This window comes from Labeo rohita, chromosome 6, assembly GCF_022985175.1.
Source record: "Labeo rohita strain BAU-BD-2019 chromosome 6, IGBB_LRoh.1.0, whole genome shotgun sequence".
Classification (NCBI taxonomy): Eukaryota; Metazoa; Chordata; class Actinopteri; order Cypriniformes; family Cyprinidae; genus Labeo; species Labeo rohita.
In genome coordinates, this window is record NC_066874.1 from 19,625,461 (window position 1) to 19,641,686 (window position 16,226).

The 16,226-nt window shown below is 37.3% G+C and overlaps 1 protein-coding gene across 4 annotated transcripts in view; it reads right to left on the minus strand.

The window, feature by feature from the left end:
* The window catches only part of pde4ba (phosphodiesterase 4B, cAMP-specific a), a 188,569-nt gene that overhangs the window by 105,692 nt on the left and 66,651 nt on the right, over positions 1 to 16,226 (minus strand). Inside the window, exon 1 of one of the 4 annotated variants that reach the window (XM_051111566.1) lies at positions 10,151 to 10,994. The exons of the other annotated variants lie outside the window; for them this stretch is intronic. Within the exon in view, the coding sequence (XP_050967523.1) occupies positions 10,151 to 10,368 (218 nt within the window). The 5' untranslated portion in view covers positions 10,369 to 10,994. Of the gene's footprint in view, positions 1 to 10,150; positions 10,995 to 16,226 lie in introns of those variants that run through there. 4 annotated transcript variants of the gene reach the window in all.

Sequence of the window (16,226 nt, forward strand, 5' to 3'; positions counted from 1 at the left end):
CAACAATGGCATAACTGTTCAGAAGCAATTACATTTACTCAAAAAGACTACTACAGTATGTTGTTACTTCGTAAAGACGGAAGCGAGAAACAGCATTTTTTTGCAAGTCAATTCACAGCTGTTTTTAAAAGATATGGCCTGTTTGGTTACATCAGTTGTGAAACTTAGCTTCTCAAACCCTAAACTACAATTGTAGTCCCTTGTGTGTTTGGTTTTTGTGGTATGTATGTGGGCCTTGACCAGAGGTCTTGTGAAAGATAGCGTAATAATTATGGAGTAGATGAGACTGCAGCCATAAATCCAGCTGAGAGAGTCTGCTTCCAGGAGACCCACTGTGTTCCAGATACTTCAGCCCTGGAGACTGATTAACTTGCTGGCAAAAAGTGAGTCTACCAGCCTGAAAATGTCTGAGAGCCAGAGAATGAGGTGCATTAACAACAACCAGGAAGTGAAAAGGTCATTTAGCTATTCTTACAATGTTGCCACCACATTTTCTTCTCTACAGCTGGGTTCAAAAGCTGTAATTATAAGGTAAAAAGAACTAAAACAATTATATATTGACACATTTGATATATGGAAAATAGAAGCATTTTCACACATTTTTAGACAGCACTTACAGTTGAAGTCAAAAGTTTACATACACATTTGCAGAATCTGCAAAATGTTAATTATTTTATCAAAATAAGAGGGATCATACAAAATGCATGTTATTTTTTATTTAGTACTGACCTGAATAAGATATTTCACATAAAAGATGTTTACATAAAGTCCACAAGAGAAAATAATAGTTGAATTTATAAAACTGACCCAGTTCAAAAGTTTACATACACTTGATTCTTAATACTGTTGTTACCTGAATTGTTTAGTGATTGTTGTTCATGAGTCCCTTGTTTGTCTTGAACAGTTAAACTGCTCACTGTTTTTTAGACAAATCCTTCAGCTCCCACAAATTATTTGGTTTTTCAACAGTTTTGTGTATGTGAACCCTTTCCACAATGACTGGATGATTTTGAGATCCATCTTTTCACCCTGAGGACAACAGAGGGACTCATATGCAACTATTACAGAAGGTTCAAACACTTACCAATGTTTTGGAAGGAAACACAATGCCTTAAGATTCGGGGGGGTGAAAACTTTTGAACAGAATGAAGATTTATGCATTTACCTTATTTTGCCTAAAAAAAAAAAAAAAAAAAAAAAATATATATATATATATATATATATATATTGAGCACTGCCCTTCAGAAGCTACAGAAGATACTTATATGTTTCCCAGAAGACAAAAGAAGTTAAATTTACCCTGATCTTCAAATTCAAAAAGTTTTCACCCCCCAGCTCTTAATGCATTGTTTTTCCTTCTGAAGCATCAGTGAGTGTTTGAACCTTCTGTAATAGTTGCACATGAGTCCCTCAGTTGTCCTCAGTGTGAAAAGATGGATTAAAAAAAGGTCAGTACTAAATACAAAATAACATGCATTTCATATGATCCCTTTTATTTTGGTAAAATAGGTAACATTTTACAGATTCTGCAAGGTGTATGTAAACTTATGACCTCAACTGTATATAAAATGACTCTATTAGTATATGTGTGTTTTCAAAGCAGTACATTACTTTGTTACAGTTATGAGAGGATTTGTAAACTGTATCTTCATCTTGTTACTATGAGTCATGACGTTGATGCGCTGATCACAGCAAACAAAGTATAACGCACACACACATACACAGTGGTGGACAGTAACGAAGTAGTTGTAATTCGTTACTGTACTTAAGTACATTTTTCAAGTATCTGTACTTTACTGGAGTAGTTTTATTTTGAGTAACTTTCATTTTTACTTCACTACATTCCAAAGCGTAATATCGTACTTTTTACTTTACTACATTTCATAAACTTATCGTTACTCCTTATAATATATCACGTGCTCTGAGACGCACAAGCGGTGTCTGATTCATGAACAAACTGATTCTTTTCAATGAACCTGTTAAACTGATTCCCCAATCGCACCAAACGATTCATTCACGAATTGGAATGATCCGATTGCAGCTGTTCTCGAATCGACAACTCATTGATTCAAGTGATCCGTTTAGAGCGAGTCTCCAGTCAAATGAATTCACAAGTAAAAACCGGGAGATCTTTTGTGCGCGCGACCGATGCTGCGAAAAGTAAGTTACCAAGGTCGAATTTTCGTATCAGAGATGGGGACTCGAGTTTGAGACTCGGACTCGAGTGCGACTTAAGTCGCACACACAGTGACTTCAGACTCGACTTGAGACTCGTCCTCGAAAGACTTCAGACTCGACTCGGACTCGAGCTGCGGGACTCGTGAACAATGTTTATTTTTTGGAAACAACTGATGAGCTCGCTGTTATTCAACTCCCTCCATTACCTATAACCTGCCCATGTAACACGCGACGTGTATCTCTGCTGCGCGGGCGCGGCCACACATTTTTTTTTTTTTTATTTTAGGCGCGGCCGCCACACATGAGAGGACAACGAACAAACATGTCGACTGCTGTGCCATTCATCGTTAGCTTTGGATTTTAAAACTTCAAACAAGACGGCCCAAACAGAAGAAGTGCTCAATGCAAAATATGTGATATGAGGATAAAAGATTCAGTATAGACAGCGTCATTGATTATAATAGAGCTTTGTGATATCGCGAACTAAGCTTTTACTAATTTTAAGGGAGTTTGTAAATGAGATACTGATTTAATACAGCAGTTAAATAAACAAGATGTTATTATTAAGTGACTTTCATTGTCTGACTGTAACACTGTTGCCTGATTTTGCTCTATTTCGTCGTCAGAAGTAGTCTGAAACAAGTCACAACTGAGCCGCTGCGCATCTCCATTCAAACACAGCGGTGTTTCGTTTATGAATGAACTCGTTTTTTAAAACGAATCTAGTGAAATGATTCAATTTCTCATTCATAAAGACAGTCACTCTTTATTCCTAAATGAAGCAGCAGTTCGAACGAATCAAATGAATGATATGATTCAGTAATTAAATCAGTCTCTTGCCGCCACCTGCTGGCAGTTATTTAAATCATTTAACATTTCTGTATTAAAACAATTTGATTTAAAACATTAATCTCAACAATGAATTTAGGAATATGATTGCACTTCTGCCACCTCTGAGCCTCATTAAACATATGAAAAGGTAAAAACAAAAGTTAAATTCCCTTGTAAATCACTTTAAGGAGTCAAATATCACCTCATAATGGGAAGGCAAATTTTTTTATCAGATTTTTGGATTATTGTTTAGAATGTGCTCCTAAAATTTTGATTGTGCTACTATTTTTTTTAAATTAGGAGCACAATGTGATGTTTGACCATATTTGGTCTTTCTTAATTTTTGGTCTGTACTGTACTGTGTGTTCATGCTACAAGGCAAAATACAGATATTAACTTAAAAGTAAAGCATTCTTGGTGTTTTTGTCATGTTGCAATAGCCTGTTTACACTGATTATATACCAAAATCAAAGCTGATACTGTATGCTAATAGATAAAGGAGTCATTATAACATATTACATGCTTTGAGTTCCTTATATATAGCTATGCAGTGTTGGATGGGTCGCTGTACGTGATGCAACACTTATTATAACCAGAGACTTAATATAATAAAGAGACTTGAGACTTGACTTGGACTCTAGCTGAAAGACTTGAGACTTGACTTGGACTCTAGCTCAGAGACTTGAGACTTGACTTGGACTCTAGCTCAGAGACTTGTGAGCATCTCTGTTTCGTATTAATTATTATAACTGAAAATCATATTTAGGTCAAAGCTGTCCGTTGTTTGTGAATTACATCTGCTGTAAAAGGTGATCTGTTTAAGCGCACTGAAATGCTTGAATTCAGACACATCAAAAACGAAAAATTGTAATAACAGCTTAAATAAAATAACTCATGCACGTTCATAGTCCTCGCTGATGTAACGTTAGCAGTTTTATTAAAATGCTAGCCCTACGTGACGTCTGTTTATATATTGTTTTGCAACAGTATAAATGTTTATATTGTTTGGATCAGCTAGAGTAGACAGATATAATGTTTATTTAACTATACTGAAAATAAGTAAATATTGTTAGCTGATGCTAACTGTCTAGCTGCTTGCTGGTGCTAAGTTGAGATCATTTTTAGATATAAAGTCCACATATTTTTATTCAACCACCTAGATAGATTACATCTGAGGGAAAAAGAAAGGATGTGATGTTCAGATCATGGTAAGTACAGTAATTATCAAAGGAAAGGAAATAATCATTATGTAAATATTTCCTTAAAATGTTCTCCCTAACTTTAGGCCTTATTCTCATGTCATATATAACCGTGACGTTATGCAAAACAAGCTTTAAAACACTTTTTTTTTTCTTACTGTTGAAAATATGATTGTCAAATCTGTTTTGTCTCGGTACATTGCAGTGTAAGCTACACATTGAATATTACTATATCACTTTCGTCAACATAGTCCATATCAACAACAAAAATGGATTTTTTGGGAAAATCCCAGGTTTTTTGAGCAGTAGGATTATAAAAACAAATATGTGCTAATATAAAATTCAATTAAGTAGCCTATTTAAAATTGCAAAATTAATCTATCAGTACTTTTTTACTTAAGTACATAAAAAATCGGGTACTTTTGTACTTTCACTCGAGTAAAATTGAAAGAGGAGCACTTTTACTTTTACTGGAGTAATATTTTATTATACGTATCTGTACTTTTACTCAAGTACTCAACTTGTGTACTTCGTCCACCACTGCACATACACATTTTCACAACTTTAATTAAATGTACTGACAGCCTAACAAAGGAACTCTGTATCTATGTGTGTGTTTCCATCAGGATTACTGACGCCAATAAAGAGCGTGAAGACAGAAATAACTAGTTCTATCTAAAGTGCGTGCTACACTTGATCAGCTCTGTGGTAAAGCTGTTGGTAAACCTGTTTATCAGCAAATGATCTTGAGCTCTTAACCCAAAACTTGCAACGTCAGTCGCATAAGAGGAAGAGATGATGAAAACGTATCACTTGTGCTCTTAACTCTACTCGTCCCATGCAAGTGGTAAACTGTCACTTTAGTTCAAAAGCAATTGGCATTTGACCTTGTATGTGTCTAAGGAGAGTGTTGCTGTGTGTTAGTTTTGTTTATCCTGTTACTCAGCATCTTGATAAAAGGCCACACCACCCTCCCCCTTTTTGTGCTGAAAGCAAGTCATCGATATGTTGATAGCCGATAGTCATCGACCATGGCGCTTTCCTGTTGTTTCACTACGTTTACATCTACATAACATGTCTTAATATACCGTATAAAGCATTTAACCCTACAACTTTTAAGGATGGCATCATATTAGACAGTATTTCTCAATCAAAACATCACAATATGGGTACATTTAAAATAATTTCACTACTGTTGCCCACATTGTGCTTGGCTTAACCAAAAATGTAATTTCACATAAAAAGTCTCAAATTCTTGATATGTGCCAAGATATGTGACCCCATGGCATTGAATTCAGGCCTGTCATATTAAAGAAAGCAAATATGTATGAGGCTCCGCACATGTGTGTGTGTGTGTGCACAAGTCTCTTTTCTTCTCCCACTGTTCTGAATATCAACCATTCCAGTCCAGTGGCCTCATGAATCCAGCAAGCAAAGGAGCATAAACACTGACATGCTGCACAAAGCAGAGTAAACAAGCATTTTCAGAATGACTGGGGACAGGAATGATAGTTTACAACACAAAATACAAGACACGCCAACATAATTAGCACAACTGGCCCATTTAAAATTCAAGTCACTGATGTGTCCAAATAAAGTATCTTAGAAACGTTTAAAATCAGATTTCCTCAAGCAAACACCGAGCCAAGTTTAATGTGATGCCGAGACATTAACATTTGCCAAAGGTGCCATGTGAATAAAACTCTTTCATACTCGGTTTTGCACCAAAGCCACAGTAACGGAACTGAGTAATGGAAAGGAGTTGTTTTCTTAACTTTTATAGAGCGTACCAAACTTTTTTAAGGATGTTTCGGATGTTTATGTATGCTAATGCAGTATAATGTCTCCCACAGAGAGAGGGAACAGATCCAAATATTAGGCCCCGGGGGAGGCAGAATGAAAGAATATCTCATTAGATGAAGAAGAAAGCAGATTAGTATGAAAAAAAGAGGAGGATGTTGATTTTTCTTGTTTTAGATACAGCTGAGGGAATGTTATCATTATACATTTAGTAACATCTGCCTCGCACAGGCCTCCATTTCGAAATGTGCATTTGATAACTTTCAGATTCAAATTCAAAACCAGAAGGAAATTGTCTAACCATTTCTAAATTTAAAATGTTTTTTTACTTTATCATTTCCAATCAACAAGGAATTTCTATGTTTACGCTAATAGTGTGAATCAAGTTATAGTCAATAGTGCTGAATGAAAGAATGGCATGAGTTGGAATTTTAATTAAATTGCACTAGTACAACAAGAAGTTGAATTGGAATTTGAATTGAAAGGACAGAAAGTGAATTGCATTTTTAAGAAATGACTTTTCAAGGCATTTCAGGAAATTAAATGTTCACTCTGCCACAAGGGAGGCAGTGTCTCTTTAAAATATTGGATTAGAAAAAAAAAAAAAAAAAGTATAAAAATAAGACAACGGCAAAATGACAAAATACAACATTTAAAAAAAGTGTATAAATCACAAATTTTTTTTAAAGAAACATTTTTTAGTCCGCATCTCTCTCACCTCCCCTGAGCCCATTGAGTTTTAACAGACCCCCTAAAGTGTGCGGTGACTTTAGTGGGGGGTAATTGAGAATGAATCGGGAAAGTCATATGAGATGAGGCAATGCCTCCATTGCAATTTGATTGGATATAACGGATTATGTTTGGCGGTGATTGGTTCATGTGATAAATCCCACCTCTTGTATTCATGCATGTTTGCAAATCAGTCTGAATGAACAATATAATGGCGTTAATGGGAAGACTAACTTAAAATAAGTAAACAACTCACACATAGATATAACCAGTTTGTTATATCAAAATGAAAACATGATCTGTGGGAGTTTTTAGCGAGCAATCTGCTTGGCGAAATTTAAAGCGACAAATATTTACATATTCAAATATTCTGATGACTGATGGTCCGAAAAAAAAGTTAACTATTAAAAAGAATAGCTGCACATAAGTTTACAAATACAGTATAATGTTTAAATTGTTACTGCCTTGAGTTATTATTTTGGAATAAATTTAAAATGCTTAACCCTTAAATGCTTACCTCGGGTCTTTAGCGACCCGGGACATCATTCACTACTCTCTCCCTCCTTTATTTTTTACAGTTAGACATCAACGTTTGTAGTATTTCTCAATCTATTCATTATAAACGATATATAACAAGAAAAAGAATGACTGTTTTTTAATTCATTTTTTATAAAAAGTGTATAGGGTTGCCAGAGACCTGAGGTGTGTATTAGTGTAAGTATATTTTGTCTACGCTAAAATATTAAAAAATCTAATGACTCAATACATGCAATTCACATTTTTTCCTCAAGGTGGCATTGCTTAATAGACAATAATGACGTGATGTTTCACTCGTAATTGACAAATGTCACTCAAATGTCAGCTCTAAATGTCACTGTCATTTGATGGTTGATGAGGTGAATAAGCTGCCAGCGATCAAACTATTGATTCTGAAGTCACTGAAAATGGTAGTTTTGCGAATTTATGTTTTTATGTGTAAAATCGTGAATATGACCCAGATGCTGAATGTACTGTGGAAGTGGGATCTGACGATGATGCCGATAATTTAAAAGGTAACGAAATATACTTTATTTTTTAAAATATTTTTATATATTTTTTAAAGATCCATCCGTGCTGGAAATATAGGACCGGGTCGCTAAAGACTCGTATAAAAAATAGTGATTGGTGACACATTCATGGATTTAAGGGTTAAAAACACTAACTTGATGAGAATCATACTTGGCCTTCTCCTCCCCAACAATTTCCTGCCACTCTCAAAAACATCTATATTTGATAGAGTGGCTAATATGAACAAAAAAAGCGCTTTTAAACACACACTTGAGGTTAATCAGAGATTATCCTTCCATTTTCTCCTTGAGTGTCATTTCTGAAGGGATGAGACTCTCTTCAGAGATTTTCCACACCACTGCACTTGTCTTTTCTCCACCTCCATGTTCATGCACCACCTCACTCCCTCAAGACAACCCTGCCCCCTCCATCCATTCCCGGTGTGTGTGTTACCTAACACGGCAAGGACCAAACCATGAACAGAACAATGACACAAGCCTCTGCTCATGATAATTCAAATGCTCTGTTGCTCAAGATGTGAAACCACCGGTTACACAAAGCACATCTGCGATAAGCTGTTCGATGACTTGCAAAAGTTAACATCCAATCATCTGACGACATTCAGGTCGCATTTAGATAATAATAGTAACATCTAGGCCAAGAAAACCACTTCTCTGTACACAGGTTCTGTAGATCTGAATGTGTCAGATCAAGACAGGCTGAAAGGATGACAACTGTAACTCAAGGCTATAATATTCTTTTAAAGATGCTATGACATTTCAAATCACTCTGATTTCATTTGTGGTTCGATTTATGAATGGTTGAGATTGAAAGCGGGCGCAGCAGATTGGTTCTAAAAGTCTCAGCTGTTATAATCATACAAATCACAGCAGTTATTGCAGTGTGCACCATTAAACTCCCTCTATTAAACGCTCTTCTGTCTGTGTCTAATGGTTGTCTGGATGAGTAATGCATAGGCGCTGGTGGCTGTGTATGTTTCACAGTGTAATCCAGTCACAGTGTGTATTGTACCTGACACATTAAACCTTAAACACTCTGTGAGTAGCTAACTAAGCAGAAGAAGGGACACCTTTTAGACAGAATGGATTTGAAACAGTCCTCCCATAGAGGTACATGCGTGGGGAACATCCACGGCTCGCTTCCAAGAATAACACATCATGCTGGTTTAAATTTCAGGCACTAAGACAAGCACAAAGCCAGGTCCAGTTCATATAGATCACAAGTATGTGGATTCTAGAACATAAATCTCAAATATTCTTGCACACAGCCACTATTTTCCAAAGGATCCAATAAGATCGCTCATGAAAAGTGGCTCACTGTTCCACTGTTGTAAAAACATAACCGTAGCAAGAGTCTAGACAGGATGACAAATGTTCTATTTACTAAAGGATAAAAACCTTCCGTGTCACATCATATCCTGCCCACATCCTCCTGCACTGATCCAATCTCTCCAATAGACAGGAAGCATCTCACGACACAAAGCTTTCATTTTGTTACAGTAAGTGATAAGAGTGGATATGACTCTTGCTATGCTATTATTTCGAGTGACGCAAAACCTTATTTAAAGCTGATGCTTCGCACGGCCACACTTTTACGAGAAATTACAAGAATAGCAACTCATTTTCTAAATGAATGTTTCAAATATTGAGAGCAGAGTTTATTTAGAATCAACATCAGTTGTTGAACATCCACTGCATTTTAATATCAAAATGTATTCCATTTATAAAATTAGAATATATTTTTAAAAATATCTTTTAAGATAGTGATACAAATATAGATACATAAAAACATATCCATTTTTAAACATGTAGTTTAACACAAATCAGAAAAAATTAGCATTACACATACAGTATACATTATATGTATTCATATTTAGATAATATAATAGTTTATGTATTAAGAAATCAAATGCACATTTTTTGAACTAGGTTTGTTTGCCAACAGCCTATAAAATTCAGCATTTTACCATAAAATGCCTCAAAATCTTTATAGCAGTTTGCAGAGAAAGGGTTAATAGTCTTTACTTGTTCCTGCAAGAAGACTGTGATGGTTCCACTTAGAGAGAGCAAAGAGTGCATCACAATATGTCACACTGACAGAACTATCCTGTTGTTTCAGCTTCTCTGGCGGTCAACACACCACATGTCATTCACTAGTTTCTCATTAAGATCTAATTTTGGTCATAGTGGTACCTGCAGTGCCATCACAATGCACTGACCCATAATAACATTTACCCATGTGTCATTCATAAAAAACTTCAAACAGCGTAGCACCGAAACCCTTCCCATTCACACTTCCTCTTGCGTTCTGCCACTCTTTACCCTTCAAACCCCAGACACGCTTACCAGGTGTGTGCGACGGTGAATCGGCGCCTGTGGCGGCCGCCCTTGTTAACCATGAGCTTGCGGAAGAGGCGCGGGGAGCTGCGGGGAGATATTTTGGGAGAGGTGATGCGCTTGTTGCCGGCACCCAGTCTCGGAGGCTCCAGCTCCAAATGCATGTGCTCCTTAAAGGTACGGATGCAGGGGTCCAATTCCGGAGCACTGAGCTCATTGGATGACATGGTGATGCTGCGGGTTGAAACAGCCCTATTTCGCCCAGTCTGAGTCACACTACCAACTATTCCCTCTGATTCTCTCAGTCTACTAGAGGTTATGCCATGCAGGCTGATGTTTTGTGTGTCAGACAGGAATAAATGTGTGCGCTTGAGCTGCTCTATTCTCTCGCTTCCTCTGTCAGCTTAGGCTTTCGGCAATGCAGTAGAATAATCCTCTCTCGTTCAGTTCCACTGACACACTGAGAGCAGTCCCCGTCAGTGCAGTCACACCTCCTTCCTGTGAGAACAAGAAAAAAAGAAAAAACACACTCTCTCTCTCCTTCTATAAGCACACCTCGCTCTGTCTTTCTCTTTTTAGGCAAAAACAAGGAGTCTGTCTCTCCTATGCAGACATAACTGACTTCATAGGATCTTGGATGTCCACTCTTCTTTCTTTTATTTAGATGTCTGTCTCCCACTCAGTCCTCGGTTTTCGCAGCTCCTCAGACTTGCACTTACTTCACTCGGCTCCAGGAAACTCCATCTTAAATTATTCAACAGTGGGCAAGAGCAGGTCTTCTCTCCCATCAGCCGCTCCTCTCTTAAGGAACTACCAGGTAGAGCTTCTTCTCATGATGCGTGGAGGAAACCCAGAGGAAGGAATCGACTGAGCGCACCTAATTCTGCCACCCCAGGTGCTGTCTGCTTTGAAAATAAATGGAATAGCTCTGAGATCCTTGGATTTAAAAAAAGCCCTAAGAAAATGTGCATAGTGACGGTAAAAGCTCCGCCCCTCCCTGCAACCGATTGGCTGAGCTGTGGTTAGTTTGATGGGTGTCTCTGGCTGAATTCTGATGAGGGCTTCTGCCCTTTCACAGCTCAGTGGCGTTCAAGACACTGATAAAAGAAAAAATCCAAAAAGCAATTTAAGCCCAGGATTAACAGTGTCTGGGGACATAAATAAAGCTCTGAGGTAAATGAAGAGTGAACTGGAAAGAGAAAATGATTTAAATGGAACATACAGAATAACATAATGATGTGTGAATTCCTTCAATATATATCTAACTGAACATGCTTAACTTCCTCAACCATCCAGGAAAATCAATACACATGCTGCTTTGAATAACATTTCATGTAACATGTGTTCAGTCAGACAGCAATAAACGCCAAGAGACACCTATACACCTAATGAAACAAAATCGCAAAACCGTGATGTCGTTTCTGGAGGTGAATTTTTTGAATGCCCTTCAAAGCACGTTTGAATGTGAATCAGCATACCGCTCGCCCTGTGTGACAGCAACACAGCGGGATTATCTCCGGCTCTCATAGAGACATGCTGAAGAATGGAAGTACGTTAGCCAGCTATCAACCTGCCAGTCAACACCCGCCGGCAGCCAGGACTTCACCATGGAGACGAAGGAGAGGAGGAAGTAATGAGAACAGGAAAAAATGATGAATGAGAGGATAAACAAAAAAGTTGGAACAGATGGCAAAATCTAATATTTTATTAGCTGTTTTGACAGATCCTTCAACACAGAAGACCTGTGATATATAACTTGAATTCCTTTAGTTTTGCAAGTAAAGTTCTGGGTTTAAAAAGAGAGTGAGATTCTGATATTATATATACTATATATTATATATACTGCGTTCATGAAACAGGGATCATCATTCACTGGGCACTTGAGACACGATGATTGAGGCTGTGTATATTGAAAAGTGAAAGGGACCAAGAACCGAACCTTGAGGCACCTCACTGACTAGTTAATGAGTCTTAAACATCCTTCTCTCTAGCAAACCTTAAGGCCTGGGTACACTTCATTTTCTGTGTTCTGCTCCATCTAGTGCAAAGTTCAGCATTCAAGCCATTTACTATATGGACGTGTTCACACTCATGTACTACCCAGTGGACATTTTTTGTTTTTTTGGGGAGCTCAAAGTCTGTGCAAAGTGTGTGCAGCCCAGGGTCAGAAGCTAATCAGGGCTCGTGGCAAAAATGCCACCAAAATGAACAAAAATGCTCCATAAATTCAAGAAAAATGGGCAAAAAAATGCCTGTGCACAATTGAACAACATATTACGGCTGACGCGATTAAAATGAAAAGTGAAAATGAATTTGCAGAATTACATTTAGATTCACTTTTACAAGTTTTGTGTGCCGTTGAGCCTTATAACCAATCAAACGCGTTTCTGTTGAACTTAGGAATGGTTTGGCCAATCAGAGGTGCTTAGATTAGTCAGTGCTGAAAACGCAGGAGCTGTTGATGAGTGTGCACGCTCGCGAATTCCCTCATCATAAACAACACAGTGCAGATACAATGTAAATAAAATATTTATTTCATAGCTTCAGTGATGATAATGAAAGTTTTTGCATAACTTGTCTGTGAAGCCAGAATGTGACGATTCTATATCGATATTAATAATCATTATTACAATATAAATAGCAATAATCTACAATAATGATTTTTGTCATTATACTGCAGCCCTATGAGCTCCTGTTTTTTTTTTACATGTATAATTTAGATACAGTTTTAAACAGTCTATTGTTACTGACAACAGTTTCAAATATTGATTAAAGTAATTGGGTAAATTTAAGTATTTGACATTAAAGACAACATATAGTTTTTATTAAAATGATTGTGATTATAAAAATGTAAAAAACATCCCTGAAAATCAATTCCAGGGGGCAAATATTGGCCCTTAAAGGGTTAGTTCACCCAAAAATGAAAATTAGCCCATTATTTACTCACCCTCAAGGCATCCTAGGTGTATATGACTTGCTTCTCTCAGTCGAATGCAATCAGAGTTATATTAAAAATTGTTCTGGCTCCAAGCTTTATACTGGCAATGGGTGGGTGTTTCTCTTCAACACTCCAAAAGTCCAATAAAGTGCATCCATCCATAATAAAAAGTACCTCACATGGCTCTGGCGGGGGGGTGGGGGTGAATAAAGGCCTCCTGTAGCGAATCGATGAAATTTTGTAAGAAAAATATCCATATTCAAAACATAATAATCACTTTAATCAAGCTTGCACTAATAGTTGTACACTGAAGTCACTCCGGACGGATGACGTAGGATATATGCGTAGCGCATGCACCTGTGAGTCTTTAGAAAACCAAAGTTTGTTTACAGGAGCAAAGGAAACAAAGTTTCTTTATTTTAGCAAAGAAACCCAATCTTCTCTTGGCTTAGAGAACAACATTTTTCTTTATAAATCATTGCTTTGTACTTCTAATTTGTGATTGTTGTTTTGTTTGCATTTTTTCTGAGCTGTGTTTTTTTATGTGCAACGTCGACGTCCTATCTAGAGTGGACGTAATCCACCCAGAGTGGTATCTGTGTACAGCTGTTAGCACAAGCTAGAGAAAAGTGATTATTATGTTTTAAATATGGATATTTTTCTTACAAAAATGCATCGATTCACTACAGGAGGCCTTTATTCACCCCCAGGAGCTGTGTGAGGCACTTTTTATTATAGATGGATGCACTTTATTGAAAGAGAAACACCCACCCATTGCCATTATAAAGCCTGGAAGAGCCAGAACAATTTTCAACTAACCCGTTAATAGAAAAGTTAATGTCTGACCCTGGTGCAGACATCATTGCACTTTGCTAATGACAAAAAGTGTTACACGAACCTAATGTGGACAAAGGAAGTATGCTTTTGGCAGGATCTGTCTGGTTCTGTAAACACAGCAATAACAGAGGATCAGTGCAGTTTTTGCAGCGTAAAGGTGACTGTCGATGTTTAACCTTATCTGGATTCCACTCAAGATCTTGCCCCATTGTGGTAAACTGGCTCCCATGAAGGGGAAACTGGGGCTGTTCTATTTATTGATATATAAACTACCCTGTATGCCATAGTGCAAGACTAGACTGCAAATCTGTAAACACCATTTTGAATACCCTGCAGGTGGTAGGACTTCCATTTAGCAGACACTGCCTTACTCAACAGACAGTCCTCTGGGATCAACCCTGAGTGGCTTGCTAAATGGTGACAGTTCATGAGTCACTGCTGCTAGAGTTTGAACTTATAAACTTTGCGTTACCATTTACCACATTTACAACTAATCTAGTACTACTACAATCCTTTGTAGAGGTTTGTACTATTGTGAAATCCAACCATTATGTAGTAATGTAAGTCTAGCAGCGAGTTCAATGACAAGGAATGTGATCAAGTCACTCTGACTGACCTTTCTGAGTTGTGAGCCTATTCACTGATGGAGTCTTAGCGGAGAGGTATTACATAACTGAAGGTCTTACGTAAAGACATTTCCTTACTGCTGACTGCTGCGATGAAAGAAGTCATATGGCTCCCAATGCTAGTTTATATAGTAAAAAGGATGAGAGATGCTGAGCACCAACAGGGACATTATGAGGAAAAATAGAAAGCTAAAATGAGAGGAATGAGAATGAGGGCAAACACAACCCCTGCAGAGTGAAATTTAAAATCATTTCACAGGATTAGAATTTGTGAGAAGCTGTCTCGTAAACCATTACAAACATCTCCCAGCTACATTTCTCACCATGCAAAGTGCTGCTAAGTATTTTGTGACCCTGTAAGACCAAGAAGATTCACTCTAAACCTTAAACATTGAGTGTATCAGTTGTGGTTTCTGCCCTATATCTTTAAATCATGTATCAAGCTACAAGGAGATTAAATTGATCTATTTTTATAGCCAGCAAAAATCCATCTTCTAGAAAGCTAGATATAGTTACAATGCTTGCAAATGCAATTTTCTGCCATTAATTCAGCCCAAAACATTTAACATACAGTCCCATCGCTTTCTAGCTTGTGTAAACTAATATTCTTTTAAGAACTTTGATGAAAGCTTGAAATCTCCAATTGATTTGGAGTGTTAAAATGTTTACTATTCAAAATCTAATCAACTATTTACAAGTGAACTGCAATTGGGCGTCTTTCTTGCACTCATTTGCACGCTGAATTGTGATTTTCTTTATGTTTAACTATTTTATTTTTAGATATTTAACTATATATTTACTTTTTCACTGCAAAGACAGCACAGGAGCTGTGTTATGAACTGACAAGACACAGTGGCAAAGCAGCTCTGATGCTGTACTTCATTTACACAGAACCAAGGGAAAAAAATGAAATGCAAATGTAGTTTAATTATTGCTCTTGTCAGTGAGTAGTAACTCCTGGAGTTGCACTGAAATGCACTGTTTGTACTTTATGGATATGTGGGACACACTCTTTGAGCTGTTAGTAAATTGATTCAAATGATTAGAATTAGCACTCCACACCACGGCAGGAAACGTTGCAGTCGACAATGTAGGAAATTGCAGGTCAGTTTGATTTGGAGGGAAGTTGATTACTGCAGGCCTTCTCATTCCCCAGCTGGCCTCTATTATTTGGTCTCAAGCAGAAATTGAGCCTAGAAAGTCAAAAGCTTGATGCCAAAGTAATCCAGCAAAATTGTTTGTGCTCACACAATATGTCAGTCCACAGTGAGATCACGTTCTAATCGTACAGTTGGTCTGTGTGTGTGTGTGTGTGTGTGTGTGTGTGTGTGACCCAGGCATCCTTCATCTTCACTCTTGTCTGATGGCTCCTCTGGCATTTTCAGGTGAAGGGTCATATGAAAGGAGAAGTCTTAAAATCCTCCACTAAGAGCTTTGAAGGACACCATCAATTGACAAAATCAAAAGCCTTTGAGAACGATGATTCTAATCTTCCACAAGAAAGGCCACAAGTAATGAGAAAATAACACAGACTGGGAAAGAACATACTCACAGACAGTGATTTAACTTGGGTATATAAACGGAAACATTCCATAGACTTTTAGTGTTTTACAGCAATATTATAACGTAAACCTAATTAACACTTTCTTCGTTTTTACAAACAAAAAAGAAAAAAAAGTATTTT